The sequence below is a fragment of the Nothobranchius furzeri genome, chromosome 7, assembly GCF_043380555.1.
Source record: "Nothobranchius furzeri strain GRZ-AD chromosome 7, NfurGRZ-RIMD1, whole genome shotgun sequence".
Taxonomy (NCBI): Eukaryota; Metazoa; Chordata; class Actinopteri; order Cyprinodontiformes; family Nothobranchiidae; genus Nothobranchius; species Nothobranchius furzeri.
The window spans coordinates 66,037,787-66,050,830 of record NC_091747.1 but is presented as its reverse complement, the minus strand read 5'-3'; the positions used below and the strand labels follow the sequence as shown (position 1 = coordinate 66,050,830).

Below are 13,044 nucleotides of genomic sequence, written 5' to 3'. Positions count from 1 at the left end.
AAAATAGTCTCCTACACCTATCTCCTTCATCAGCTTCTGATAGAAAATAATCTCCTACACCTATCTCCTTCATCTGCTTCTGATGGAAAATAGTCTCCTACACCTATCTCCTTCATCAGCTTCTGATAGAAAATAATCTCCTACACCTATCTCCTTCATCTGCTTCTGATGGAAAATAGTCTCCTACACCTATCTCCTTCATCAGCTTCTGATAGAAAATAATCTCCTACACCTATCTCCTTCATCAGCTTCTGATGGAAAATAGTCTCCTACACCTATCTCCTTCATCAGCTTCTGATAGAAAATAATCTCCTACACCTATCTCCTTCATCAGCTTCTGATGGAAAATAGTCTCCTACACCTATCTCCTTCATCAGCTTCTGATAGAAAATAATCTCCTACACCTATCTCCTTCATCTGCTTCTGATGGAAAATAGGCTCCTACACCTATCTCCTTCATCAGCTTCTGATGGAAAATAGTCTCCTACACCTATCTCCTTCATCAGCTTCTGATGGAAAATAGTCTCCTACACCTATCTCCTGCAGTAGCTTCTGATAGAAAACAGACGGTGAAACTCTAGGATTAGAAAATCGTGACAGATCTATGTCACACTGTCACTAACATTCATGGACTCACCCCTCTGGACTCACGACGGGGGAGGCTGTTGTTGGTTTAGCGTCCAGCGTCCATGCCTAAGCTAGTAGAAGCTAACTGATAGCATTAGCAAATCCACCAACGGCAGAACTCCTCGGGCTTATGTTATTGATGGAGGTAAAACATCAAGGTTGCAGAGTAAACAGTCAGTGATAAAGTTGTGTTGCTGTTAGCCAATCAAAGGAGAGATGTCCACATGTCAGGAAATAGGACAAAATCCTAAGGGCTGCCAACTCTCCAACGTTGAGCGCGAGACACGCTCATTAGACACCTCCCATATCTCACTGTGGTATCAGGTGTGTAATGATGTGGAGCCACACTGTGCCAACACTTATTAACTATTAGTATTAATATCATGCACAAGCTGTCATGCAATGGTTGTGGATTCATTTTCCAGTTAGTTCTCAACTTATTTTAGTGTTTCTTTTTTGTTAGGATTGTAGTTTTAAACCTTTTTAGCTTTTTTAATCTAAAATGGATAAAATAATTACAGAGGAAACTGGAAAAACCAGAATCTGGTGCAAAAGTTATTTTATGTCACTAATCTAACCCAAAAGGTGAAATTAACCCATGAGACAGACTCATTCCATGCAAATCCAGATGTTTCAGTCTTTATCTGGTATAAATGTATAAATGTGATGAATATGGCATACAGCTGATAAAAAAGCCCACATCCAAAATCTCAGACAATCAGAATATTGTTAAAAAGTTTAATTTTCACACTCTAATCAGCTGTTGTGTGAAACCTCCAAGTTGCCGTAGCGAATGCGGAGCAGCTGGCACAAAACCGCCAGCACTGGAAACAACTGGTTCATCTGGTAGGCTCACACTCTGGACTGGACGACAGCCGACCCTTCGCAGGAGCCTTGATGATGATGATGATGAAACACCTGCAGAGGGTTCCTGAGCCTTTAGATGGTCCCTCAGTCTCAGCTGGATTACTTCTGCACCAGATTCTAATTTTTACTGTTTTAACTGTATTGCTTCTAAAATGTGTACTAGCTCTATAGATTCATATGGAATGTGACAAAAATGAAAATAAAACATTCTTTTTATTCTGGTTTTGTTCCTTTTTGTGTATTTTTATGTGAAACTTTTCAGTCTAAATTGTAAACAAACATGTAAAAACATTATTCAGAGAGGAACCAGGGGTTTGTGGTTGGTCTCCAGCACAAACCTGTCCATGCCTTGTAGGTACCTCCCGAAGAGCTGGCACACCCACACACCAGCGAGGCACTCCTTTTTCTATCTGGGAGTATCGATGCTAAGTCTCTGTCAGTGTCTTGGAACAAAAGGCGACTGGTCGTAGTCCAGCGCTGTGTTCCTGGTAGAGAGCTCCACCCAGGCCATGCCTACTTGCTCACCACCGTCGGCTTTGTCGCATTTTAGTTTGCCAGCATTGGAGCTGAGGATGCCTTTCACCTTTCTGAAAGCCTCTTCCTAACCCTAACCCTAACCCTTTTCCTGACCTGACATTTGTCCTTCTTTAGTTTTAGTCCAGAAGCCTTTATTGTGTCCATCACAGCCTGTAGGTTCCGGTCGTGCTCTTTGTTCGTACCGTAGATCAGAATGTCATCCAAGACAACTTCTGTGCCCGTGTGGTTTCTCAGGAGTGACCTCATCTTCTGTAATACTGTAAAGACCCCCCCCCCCCCCCCTCCCCCTGTCCCCTCCACTTCTAAAGTGAAAATTACGTCCATGGCAGCAAGATTTATTACAAGTTCACGTTTGACATTTTTCAGGTTCTTTTATGAAAGAAGCTGAAACTAGTATGTTGCAAAACAAGAAAGGACGTTTATTATAGCGATGAGTTCCCATTTTCCTCAAAAAACACCTCCTCAAGATCTGGCTGTAAAAACGCTCAGCGCGTGAAAACGGTGAAATAGCCAATGTAGGAGAGCCCTTCCAGCCAATCAGAGGTGAGAAAGGCGGGACCTTCCTTGGACATCCTAGAATTCCAAATCACGTCTCCCGGTCCACACTCCACCACCTCAGCCAGTAGGTGGCGGTAATGCACACTGCGTGCCGTTGCCAAGAACAAACGAGGCGGCTTCCGGTGGTCTTCCGGTATTGACAAGAAGCCGCTAGTTTCGCAGCGGTTGACTCGTGAAGTCGCGGAATCGATGTCTGAACTAGAGGAGCGATAACCACTAGTTTGGGCCCGACCTAGTAACGGTGTTGAAGCTAGATTCTCGTTTGCACCGAGTCGGATCCACCGCGCTTACCCGCGTGCTTTTGGCGCATCGGGTTGTGCGCCGTTTCTATGTGGTAGTCTGTTTGCGCGCTGCCTCCGGTGGAACATCTCCCAGATGGAGGATTCAAAGCCGTCGTACAGCAAGAGGCTGGTGAGTGCTGTCTGATGCTGTGTTGCTGCTAGCTGACCCTGCTCTACTGACTAGAGGCTAGACTCTGTGGGTGAAGGCTAACTGACCCTGCTATACTGACTAGAGGCTGACTAGAGGCTAGACTCTGTGGGTGAAGGCTAACTGACCCTGCTGTACTGACTAGAGGCTAGACTCTGTGGGTGAATGCTAACTGACCCTGCTGTACTGACTAGAGGCTGACTAGAGGCTAGACTCTGTGGGTGAAGGCTAACTGACCCTGCTGTACTGACTAGAGGCTAGACTCTGTGGGTGAAGGCTAACTGACCCTGCTCTACTGACTAGAGGCTAGACTCTGTGGGTGAGGGCTAACTGACCCTGCTGTACTGACTAGAGGCTAGACTCTGTGGGTGAGGGCTAACTGACCCTGCTGTACTGACTAGAGGCTGACTAGAGGCTAGACTCTGTGGGTGAGGGCTAACTGACCCTGCTGTACTGACTAGAGGCTGACTAGAGGCTAGACTCTGTGGGTGAGGGCTAACTGACCCTGCTGTACTGACTAGAGGCTGACTAGAGGCTAGACTCTGTGGGTGAGGGCTAACTGACCCTGCTCTACTGACTAGAGGCTAGACTCTGTGGGTGAGGGCTAACTGACCCTGCTGTACTGACTAGAGGCTAGACTCTGTGGGTGAGGGCTAACTGACCCTGCTGTACTGACTAGAGGCTGACTAGAGGCTAGACTCTGTGGGTGAGGGCTAACTGACCCTGCTGTACTCACTAGAGGCTGACTAGAGGCTAGGCTCTGTGGGTGAGGGCTAACTGACCCTGCTGTACTGACTAGAGGCTAGACTCTGTGGGTGAGGGCTAACTGACCCTGCTGTACTGACTAGAGGCTGACTAGAGGCTAGGCTCTGTGGGTGAAAGCTAGCTGACCCTGCTGTACTGACTAGAGGCTGACTAGAGGCTAGACTCTGTGGGTGAGGGCTAACTGACCCTGCTGTACTGACTAGAGGCTAGACTCTGTGGGTGAGGGCTAACTGACCCTGCTGTACTGACTAGAGGCTAGACTCTGTGGGTGAGGGCTAACTGACCCTGCTGTACTGACTAGAGGCTGACTAGAGGCTAGACTCTGTGGGTGAAAGCTAGCTGACCCTGCTCTACTGACTAGAGGCTAGACTCTGTGGGTGAGGGCTAACTGACCCTGCTGTACTGACTAGAGGCTGACTAGAGGCTAGACTCTGTGGGTGAAGGCTAACTGACCCTGCTCTACTGACTAGAGGCTAGACTCTGTGGGTGAGGGCTAACTGACCCTGCTGTACTGACTAGAGGCTAGACTCTGTGGGTGAAGGCTAACTGACCCTGCTGTACTGACTAGAGGCTAGACTCTGTGGGTGAAGGCTAGCTGACCCTGCTCTACTGACTAGAGGCTAGACTCTGTGGGTGAGGGCTAACTGACCCTGCTGTACTGACTAGAGGCTGACTAGAGGCTAGACTCTGTGGGTGAAGGCTAGCTGACCCTGCTCTACTGACTAGAGGCTGACTAGAGGCTAGACTCTGTGGGTGAGGGCTAACTGACCCTGCTGTACTGACTAGAGGCTGACTAGAGGCTAGGCTCTGTGGGTGAGGGCTAACTGACCCTGCTGTACTGACTAGAGGCTAGACTCTGTGGGTGAAGGCTAGCTGACCCTGCTCTACTGACTAGAGGCTGACTAGAGGCTAGACTCTGTGGGTGAAAGCTAGCTGATCCTGCTCTACTGACTAGAGGCTGACTAGAGGCTAGGCTCTGTGGGTGAGGGCTAACTGACCCTGCTGTACTGACTAGAGGCTGACTAGAGGCTAGACTCTGTGGGTGAGGGCTAACTGACCCTGCTGTACTGACTAGAGGCTAGGCTCTGTGGGTGAGGGCTAACTGACCCTGCTGTACTGACTAGAGGCTGACTAGAGGCTAGACTCTGTGGGTGAGGGCTAACTGACCCTGCTGTACTGACTAGAGGCTGACTAGAGGCTAGGCTCTGTGGGTGAGGGCTAACTGACCCTGCTGTACTGACTAGAGGCTAGACTCTGTGGGTGAAAGCTAGCTGATCCTGCTCTACTGACTAGAGGCTGACTAGAGGCTAGGCTCTGTGGGTGAGGGCTAACTGACCCTGCTGTACTGACTAGAGGCTGACTAGAGGCTAGGCTCTGTGGGTGAAGGCTAGCTGACCCTGCTGTACTGACTAGAGGCTGACTAGAGTCTAGACTCTGTGGGTGAAAGCTAGCTGATCCTGCTCTACTGACTAGAGGCTGACTAGAGGCTAGGCTCTGTGGGTGAGGGCTAACTGACCCTGCTGTACTGACTAGAGGCTAGACTCTGTGGGTGAAAGCTAGCTGATCCTGCTCTACTGACTAGAGGCTGACTAGAGGCTGGGCTCTGTGGGTGAGGGCTAACTGACCCTGCTGTACTGACTAGAGGCTGACTAGAGGCTAGGCTCTGTGGGTGAAGGCTAGCTGACCCTGCTGTACTGACTAGAGGCTGACTAGAGTCTAGACTCTGTGGGTGAAAGCTAGCTGATCCTGCTCTACTGACTAGAGGCTGACTAGAGGCTAGGCTCTGTGGGTGAGGGCTAACTGACCCTGCTGTACTGACTAGAGGCTAGACTCTGTGGGTGAAAGCTAGCTGATCCTGCTCTACTGACTAGAGGCTGACTAGAGGCTAGGCTCTGTGGGTGAGGGCTAACTGACCCTGCTGTACTGACTAGAGGCTAGACTCTGTGGGTGAAAGCTAGCTGATCCTGCTCTACTGACTAGAGGCTGACTAGAGGCTGGGCTCTGTGGGTGAAGGTAAAGCTGAGTACTGCCCAGCTGGTCCAAGAGCCGACGAGGAGGAATGGGGCCCAGGTCAGTGGTAGAGATGCACCTACAGGTTCTCAGAGCGACACGTCTCTACAGGTGTTGAATACAACCATGGGCAGCTCCAGGATTTTTTAGCAGCAGTTGCTCGGCCAGTATTTGGGGTTGCTGCGCCCCGGCGGCGCGGGTGGGACAAGATGAAAGTCCAGTGCAACAAACTGAAGTATAGGTGAACATTTGATCCTGCCTTTCAGTGTCACTGTTAGATATATATGTAATTATTGTTATTAGATATTAGGGCTGCAACTAACGATTATTTTCATAATCGATTAATCTGTCGATTATTTTTTTCGATTAATCGATTAATCGGTTTGTTATTGTTTAGCTATTTAACCTATACAAGTGATGGATGCATTTCAGTTAAGAAAAAAAAACATAAGAGAATTGTGCAGTTGACTGCAATCTATTTTATTGCACATGAACACAGTCAGCAGTATAAAATGAGCTAAACAGTGCAAAATATCAGTCCAGAATAATTTTTTAGCATTAGCTGGAAGCCTGCTCCTTCCACCATGGATAGTGGCCTCATGTCTTTTACCAGCATGTTTAGAATAGAGTTTGTAAGTGGTATGAATTGCTGGGGGGTGAGTGTCTTGTTCCCCATGTAGTTGTCCATCCTTGCTTCTTTTTTTCTGCATAAGAAACACAAATAGACTGAAATAAGTACACATATAAAATAAAGCAGCACACACACTACAACACTAAATTAATATTATATTATTTGAATTAATTAACAATATACAGTGATCATTAATTTTGAGGGTTACGTTCTACAAAATAGCCCACAACAGGAGATATTCAGAAAAAAAGTCAAATTTTTTTTACTATTAAAAAGCTCTAAGTAAGAAGCTCATGAGGTTTTTACTGAATCGGGAGTGTTTAAATTAGCTAGAGAAATGTGAAAAATGTTTATTTTGTGTAATACTGTTTAAGAAACATGATAAAAATGTGTTGTGAGACGTTTTACAGCGTTAGACAGTAAAACAGCCTTTTAATAGTAAAAAAAAAAGACTTTTTCTGAATTTCTCCTGTATTTAAAAATTGAAAGCGTACAACTATGCCGCGTTATATTCACCTGGACACTAGGGCTGTCCCGGTTGAGGAATTCCCCCTGCGGTGATTCAGGGTGGCTTAATATTGCGGTATGCGATATTATTGCAGTCCTTTTTTTTATTGCAGTACTATCTAAACATAATGTTTACACATTTAAAAAAGGTTAAAAATTGCCGTGCCTTCTTTTATAACGCTTTACTGAATGCAGATCAAAGGGCAGTAACAACACAGATCGCAGTAACGTTCGTTTCTCCGACAGTCGGAGTCCGACTGAACTTAAAAACAACAAAATTCAGGAGAAGGTTAAACTTTTAAATGCAAATTTGGCTGCAGCATCTAACAAATAAGAAACAAGTCCCCATTTTGTTTAGTTGTTTAGAAACAAGCATAAAAAATTACATGTACCGGGCGCGCGCGCGCCGGGGGGCGGGCGCACTATCATTTCACTTTCACTTTCACACACACGAATGACGGTGATTTATAGCTCGGTCACGTCCTTGTTACATACAAGGAAAACCAGCATGTTAACCATATACGGTTTGAGAGAGGATCTGAGAGGGGTGGCAACATTTGCAGCAACACTGAAAACCCTCTCGGAGGTGCGCTCGTTGCACTTACCCCAAATTCCACTACCTCCGCTCCCCTCCGCTCCGGTCCGGCCCCGCTCGCTTCCGAACTCAACTTGCGTGCGACTCTGGCGAGCAAAGGGAATCTCTCCCGGTTGTTACTCCACCATGTCAGGGGGGTTCTTTAGGGTGGATGCATTCCACCTGCAGGTAGCGAGTGAGCTCCAGCTCGGCTCAAACTCTCTTCGGGACGGTTGCAGAAGCAGTGCTTGTCCGGGACTTCAGCAGGTCTCCGAGCGTTTATTATTTATTTATTTTTTGCCGCTGGTGGCAGCTCTGTCTCGGCCAAGGACTCTGGCTGCGCAGCAGCTGACGTACTGAAAACCAAAGCGCTCCCACAGGAGCGAAGTAACGTTTCGTTTTGATACCAGTGCAGCCATCCTTCTCAACATGCATCATTGAGTTGAACCAAGTTCAGTAATCGCGGTGGCCCATGATGCAGCGCGGTGGGCTTCTTCATATCGCGATATTTCATTTTTGCGGTTACCGCGACAGCCCTACTGGACACAGCTCGTCTGTATATTTTTCTCCGTGGAGTTGTCCTTTTTTGAATGAGGAACATAGTTATGGGTTTGTGCCGTTTTTCTCTTAACGAGAACATTCTTATAAACAGACGTGCTGAATTTGGCAAGCGCATGATTCACAACACGGAGGAGATTCACGATTGCATCTAGTCAATCAGAAGTAGAACACCGTAGACTGACGCGGCAAAAAAAACATGTTTAACATCCACTATAACGAACTCAGCTCCCAAATTTGATCTGCGTTAGCTTGTTTATTTTCTGTTACTTACCGGGCTGGCTCTTCCAAATGACGGCTCACTTGACCGCGGTGCTCTTCCTCTGCTGCATCAGCCCCCACATGCTTTCGTCTCAAATGTTCACTTAGGGACGTCGTGCTTCCGTGCCATGCTAGATGGTTTTTGCATATTTTGCAGGTCACCCGTCTTTACAAGGCATCTAGAGTGAAGTGCTCCCATACTCGTGAGGTTTTTGTCCGGGGTTTCTCAGGTCCTACTCGGTTTCTCTTCAGTTTTGTCGCTTCTATTTTTCTTCCGTATTTCCTCTTGTTCCGCCATCTCTCACAGCAAGATGAGCGTCAGTAACGTGATACGTCATGAAAACCGAGGGCACTCATTGGCTCATTTCTTCTTCTACGGCTCCACTGGTAGATCAGTGCCTCATTACTGCCACACACTGGCGGCAAATTTAACAGCTTGTAATCGATGTCAGATTGTGGTAAAAATAGACTTTATGCAGTAAAATATGATTATTAAACAACTAATCGATGACTAAAAAAGTTGTTAACTATTTTAATAATCGATTATAATCGATTAAATCGATTAGTTGTTTCAGCTCTATTAGATATGTTGCATCTATCTGAATTAAAGCTTTCCTACTATCTTACAGTTCCAGGTCAACGCTTCTACGGTGGCTCCGAGTAACTTTAGCTGTAATCACACAGTCAAGTCTTTTTTTAAATCCAAGTCAGATTCAGTAAAAATGTGCAGGTCTAACCAGTTTATCAGAGTTTTCTTATAACATTTCAACTGAATTTCCACAACAGAATAGTAAAAGTACCAGTAATATTTTCAGATCCATTTGTTTATTTTTGATTAATGTTCCACTAATATCAACATCCCGTTGAAATAAATAACCATTTTCTTCCAACTGTAGAAATAAAATGGTATTTATTCTAAAATGATGACAAATCTCTAAATATTTAAGAGATGAAAACGTCACTGACTTAAATATGTCATTTGTCAAAATTCTGAGACCAAGTCTAGGCTTCTGTTCATCCTCTCAGCATCTCTGTAATGTGCTGTAACAGGGTTTAGCCACAGCCCAGCACCTCTGGGTTATAAGCTTTGGGTTATAGCATGAACCTGTCTAATGAGTGGGACACCTGCTTTTGACCAACATGTTTTATGCGAGTCTCGGATTTTCTGCACCATTTCACATCAGACTCCTCACCGTGACATGGAGAAATGATTCAGAAACATCACAGAGACTCGGTGCAGACACAAGTGTTGTTCAACTCATTCGTTTTGATGGTTCGGGAACGCTCCACACGCTACGGACCTGCGTTTATGTCCCGCCTCCTGGTTTGATGCCAGCCACAACTTTCTCTACACTGTTTATGCAAGACTTAAACACGAAACAAGAGACGGTCAAAGGTGCGGGACAGAGTCTGGTCGCGCTACTCTCCGGGCCGTCGGGGGGCGTTTAAGAGTTGGGGTTGCTAAGCCGTTGCTTAGCCCAATCTAGCTACCACCTGGCGCCACCCATGACCACAACGTAGCTTACTCTGCAGTTTTAATCACACACCTACTTATTACCTTCTTTTGCATCCCTACAGCGAGCTGGTACCCGAAGACGTTACCATGACGATGGCATCTCTGATGAGGAGATCGATGGAAGGAGGATGTTTAACCTGGAGGAAAAAGTGATCAGCGAGCGGTTTAGCTCGAACCGAATCCTCCGTATGGAGGGGAAAGGTAGGCAACCACAGGATGACCAGAAACTACTTTAAACTCTTAAACCTGACTCAGTCTTTATTTATATAGCACCTTACAAACTAACCACCAGGTCATACAAACACGTCTTCAGCCAAATCACTGGAGTGGTAGACAACAGTAGCTCATTCCAGACCCTCGGACCTGCCACAGAGAAAGCCCCGTCTCCTCATCTTTAGGTGTGATCTGGGCATAGAGAGCAGCAGAATATCCTCCGAATGGAGCATCCCTGTCCAGATATGTGGTTGTAACAGAGTGGTTAAATAAGATGGAGCTATCCCATGCAGTGCTTTAAAAGACACTAGGAGAGTTTTAGAATAAATTCCACACCAACCTCCAGACCAGGCCCAGGAGGCATCCTGACCAGATGCCCAAACCACCTCAACTGACTCCTTTTGATCCGGAGGAGCAGCGGTTCTACTCCGAGTCCCTCCTGAATGTCCGAACTAAGGCGTAGCTCGGCCACCCTACGGAGGAAACTCATTTTGGCCGCTTGTATTTGCAATTTCGTTCTTTCTGTCATTACCCAAAGCTTATGACCATAGGTGAGGATTGGGACGTAGATCATCGTCGTCGTCGTCTTCCTCCGCTTATCCGGGTCGCGGTGGCAGCATCCCAACTAGGGAGCTCCAGGACCCCAAGGCATTCCCGGACCAGATTGGAGATGTAACCTCTCCAACATGTCCTGGGTCTAGGGCTGGGCGATATATCGATATTCTTTAAATATCGGTATAATTTCTAAACAAGATATAAGATGACTTTATATCGATATAACTGGCCAAACTGCTATGCTAGCGATTAGCCGCTATGCTAGCGACATGTTGCTCCGTCTCTAAGTGGTTATTACGTGTATTCTCACTAGTTTGCTCAGTCTGAGAGCCTCTGGATAAATGTGCTGCTCTAAACTTTGCATTTGGTGTCCTGATTTTTAATTATTTGGGGACGTTCAACGCCAACGGAGTTCTGTTTTCCATCCTGCTTGTGCGGAGAGACGAGCCAAACCCCTCCCTCCCCTGTGTAATGAGGAAACGGCTACGGAAAGCCGGAGTGGCCAAATGACCTGAAACATATTGTAAGGGTTTGAATAGTAAACTATAGGGTTACCGTTTTATTTTGAAGGCGAACTCAACGGGTGAGCAATGTTGTTCCGGTTCCGTTTTTTTTCCGCTCTGGTTTGCTATGCTAGTAAATACTCCGTTACGAGTGATTCCGATGAAAAAGTTGAGTTTGTAAGGTGTGGGTTATGGCGACAGTAGCCCGAAAATAACACTCATAAAAGAGCAACCAGAGACTCTGAATCATTACAGTATAATCGCTGACATGAGCCAACACTGCTAACTAATAACTAACAACTAGTTAATAACTAGTTTTTCTAATAACTAATAACTCCATGGTGCATGACCCATGTGATCTTCAGTAGATGCAATTAAATCATCGTACATTTAGCTTAACATGATGGATTTTTTTTCTCTGGACAAGACTTATACAATATGGGCCACCTCTATGAAATTTAAATAATTTTACATGAATTATAAATATATAATTAAAAAGTGCCTGTGGGACATTTGATACACCTCTGGCTCTCAAGTGTGTGTGTGTGTGTGTGTGTGTGTGTTAGCAGACAGCTGTACCTGTGTTACTAAAGCTCAGACTGGTAGAGAATAGGCACTACGGTTAAAGTTTGACAAGAATCAATACATTAACCTACTGATTTATGTATATAATTTCTCAAGAGCTTGAACTGAGTTAACTTGTCAACAGTTTACAGGAGGAAAAATATCGAGATATATATCGTATATCGGAATTCAGCTTAAAGATATCGAGATATAAGTTTTGGTCCATATCGCCCAGCCCTACCTGGGTCGACTGGTAAATCAAGAGCCTGGCTTTCTGGCTCAGCTCCCTCTTCAGTACTACAGATCGGCTCAGCGTCCGCATCACTGCAGACGCCGAACCAATCCGCCTGTCGATCTCCCGATCCCTCCTACCCTCACTTGTGAACAAGACCCCGAGATACTTAAACTCCTCCACGTGAGGTAGGACCTCTCCCCCGACCCGGAGGTGGCAAGCCACCTTTTCCCGGTCGAGAACCATGGTCTCAGATTTGGAGGTGCTGATCCTCATCCCAGCCGCTTCACATTCGGCCGCGAACCTACCCAGCAAGAGCTGAAGGTCAGAGCTGGATGAAGGTAGGAGGACCACATCATCCGCAAAAAGCAGAGACGAGATTCTCCTGCCACCAAACTTGACACACTCCACGGCTGCGCCTAGAAATTCTGTCCATAAAGGTAATGAACAGAACCGGTGACAAAGGGCAGCCCTGGCGAAGTCCAACCCTCACCGGGAACAGGTCCGACTTACTACCGGCTATGCGGACCAAACTCACGCTCCTCTGGTAAAGGGACTGAATGGCCCTTAACAGAAAGCCACCCACCCCATACTCCTGGAGCGTCCCCCACAGGGTGCCCCCGGGGACACGGTCATAAGCCTTCTCCAAATCCACAAAGCACATGTGGATTGGTTGGGCAAACTCCCATGCCCCCTCCATCACCCTTGCAAGGGTATAGAGCTGGTCCACAGTTCCACGGCCAGGACGAAAACCACATTGCTCCTCCTCAATCTGAGATTCAACTATTGCTCGGACCCTCCTCTCCAGTACCTTGGAGTAGACCTTTCCAGGGAGGCTGAGGAGTGTGATCCCCCTATAGTTGGAACACACCCTCAGGTCACCCTTCTTAAAGATGGGGACCACCACCCCGGTCTGCCACTCCACAGGAACTGCCCCCGATGACCACGCAATGTTGCAGAGACGTGTAAACCACGACAGCCCTACAACATCCATAGCCTTGAGATACTCATGACGAATCTCATCCGCCCCCGGGGCTCCGCCGCTGTGTAGTTGTTTGACTACCTCAGCAACTTCTGCCCCAGAGATTGGACCGTCCATCCCCAGGTCTCCCGGCTCTGGCTCCTCCTTGGAATGCG

At 46.8% G+C, this 13,044-nt stretch overlaps 2 protein-coding genes and 1 long non-coding RNA gene across 3 annotated transcripts in view; 2 read left to right on the top strand and 1 right to left on the bottom strand.

Annotated features, from left to right (window-relative positions):
* The window catches only part of stx3a (syntaxin 3a), a 38,687-nt gene extending 36,972 nt beyond the window's left edge, over positions 1-1,715 (top strand). Inside the window, exon 10 of the mRNA XM_015954555.3 lies at positions 1-1,715. This exon is cut by the window's left edge and continues 2,057 nt beyond it. The gene's annotated coding sequence lies outside the window, so the exon portion shown is untranslated.
* A 1,023-nt stretch (positions 1,716-2,738) lies between these two features.
* kdm2aa (lysine (K)-specific demethylase 2Aa) overlaps positions 2,739-13,044 on the top strand; it is a 50,206-nt gene continuing 39,900 nt past the window's right edge. The window contains exons 1-2 of the mRNA XM_054751906.2: positions 2,739-3,000; positions 9,903-10,041. Of these exons, the coding sequence (XP_054607881.2) occupies positions 2,965-3,000; positions 9,903-10,041 (175 nt within the window). The 5' untranslated portion in view covers positions 2,739-2,964. The remainder of the gene's footprint in view (positions 3,001-9,902; positions 10,042-13,044) is intronic.
* Positions 6,247-8,561, bottom strand: LOC139070757 (uncharacterized). The gene is made up of 2 exons (XR_011521222.1): positions 8,338-8,561; positions 6,247-6,497 (listed from the first exon to the last, which is right to left on the bottom strand). It is a non-coding gene; the product is annotated as an uncharacterized lncRNA (long non-coding RNA).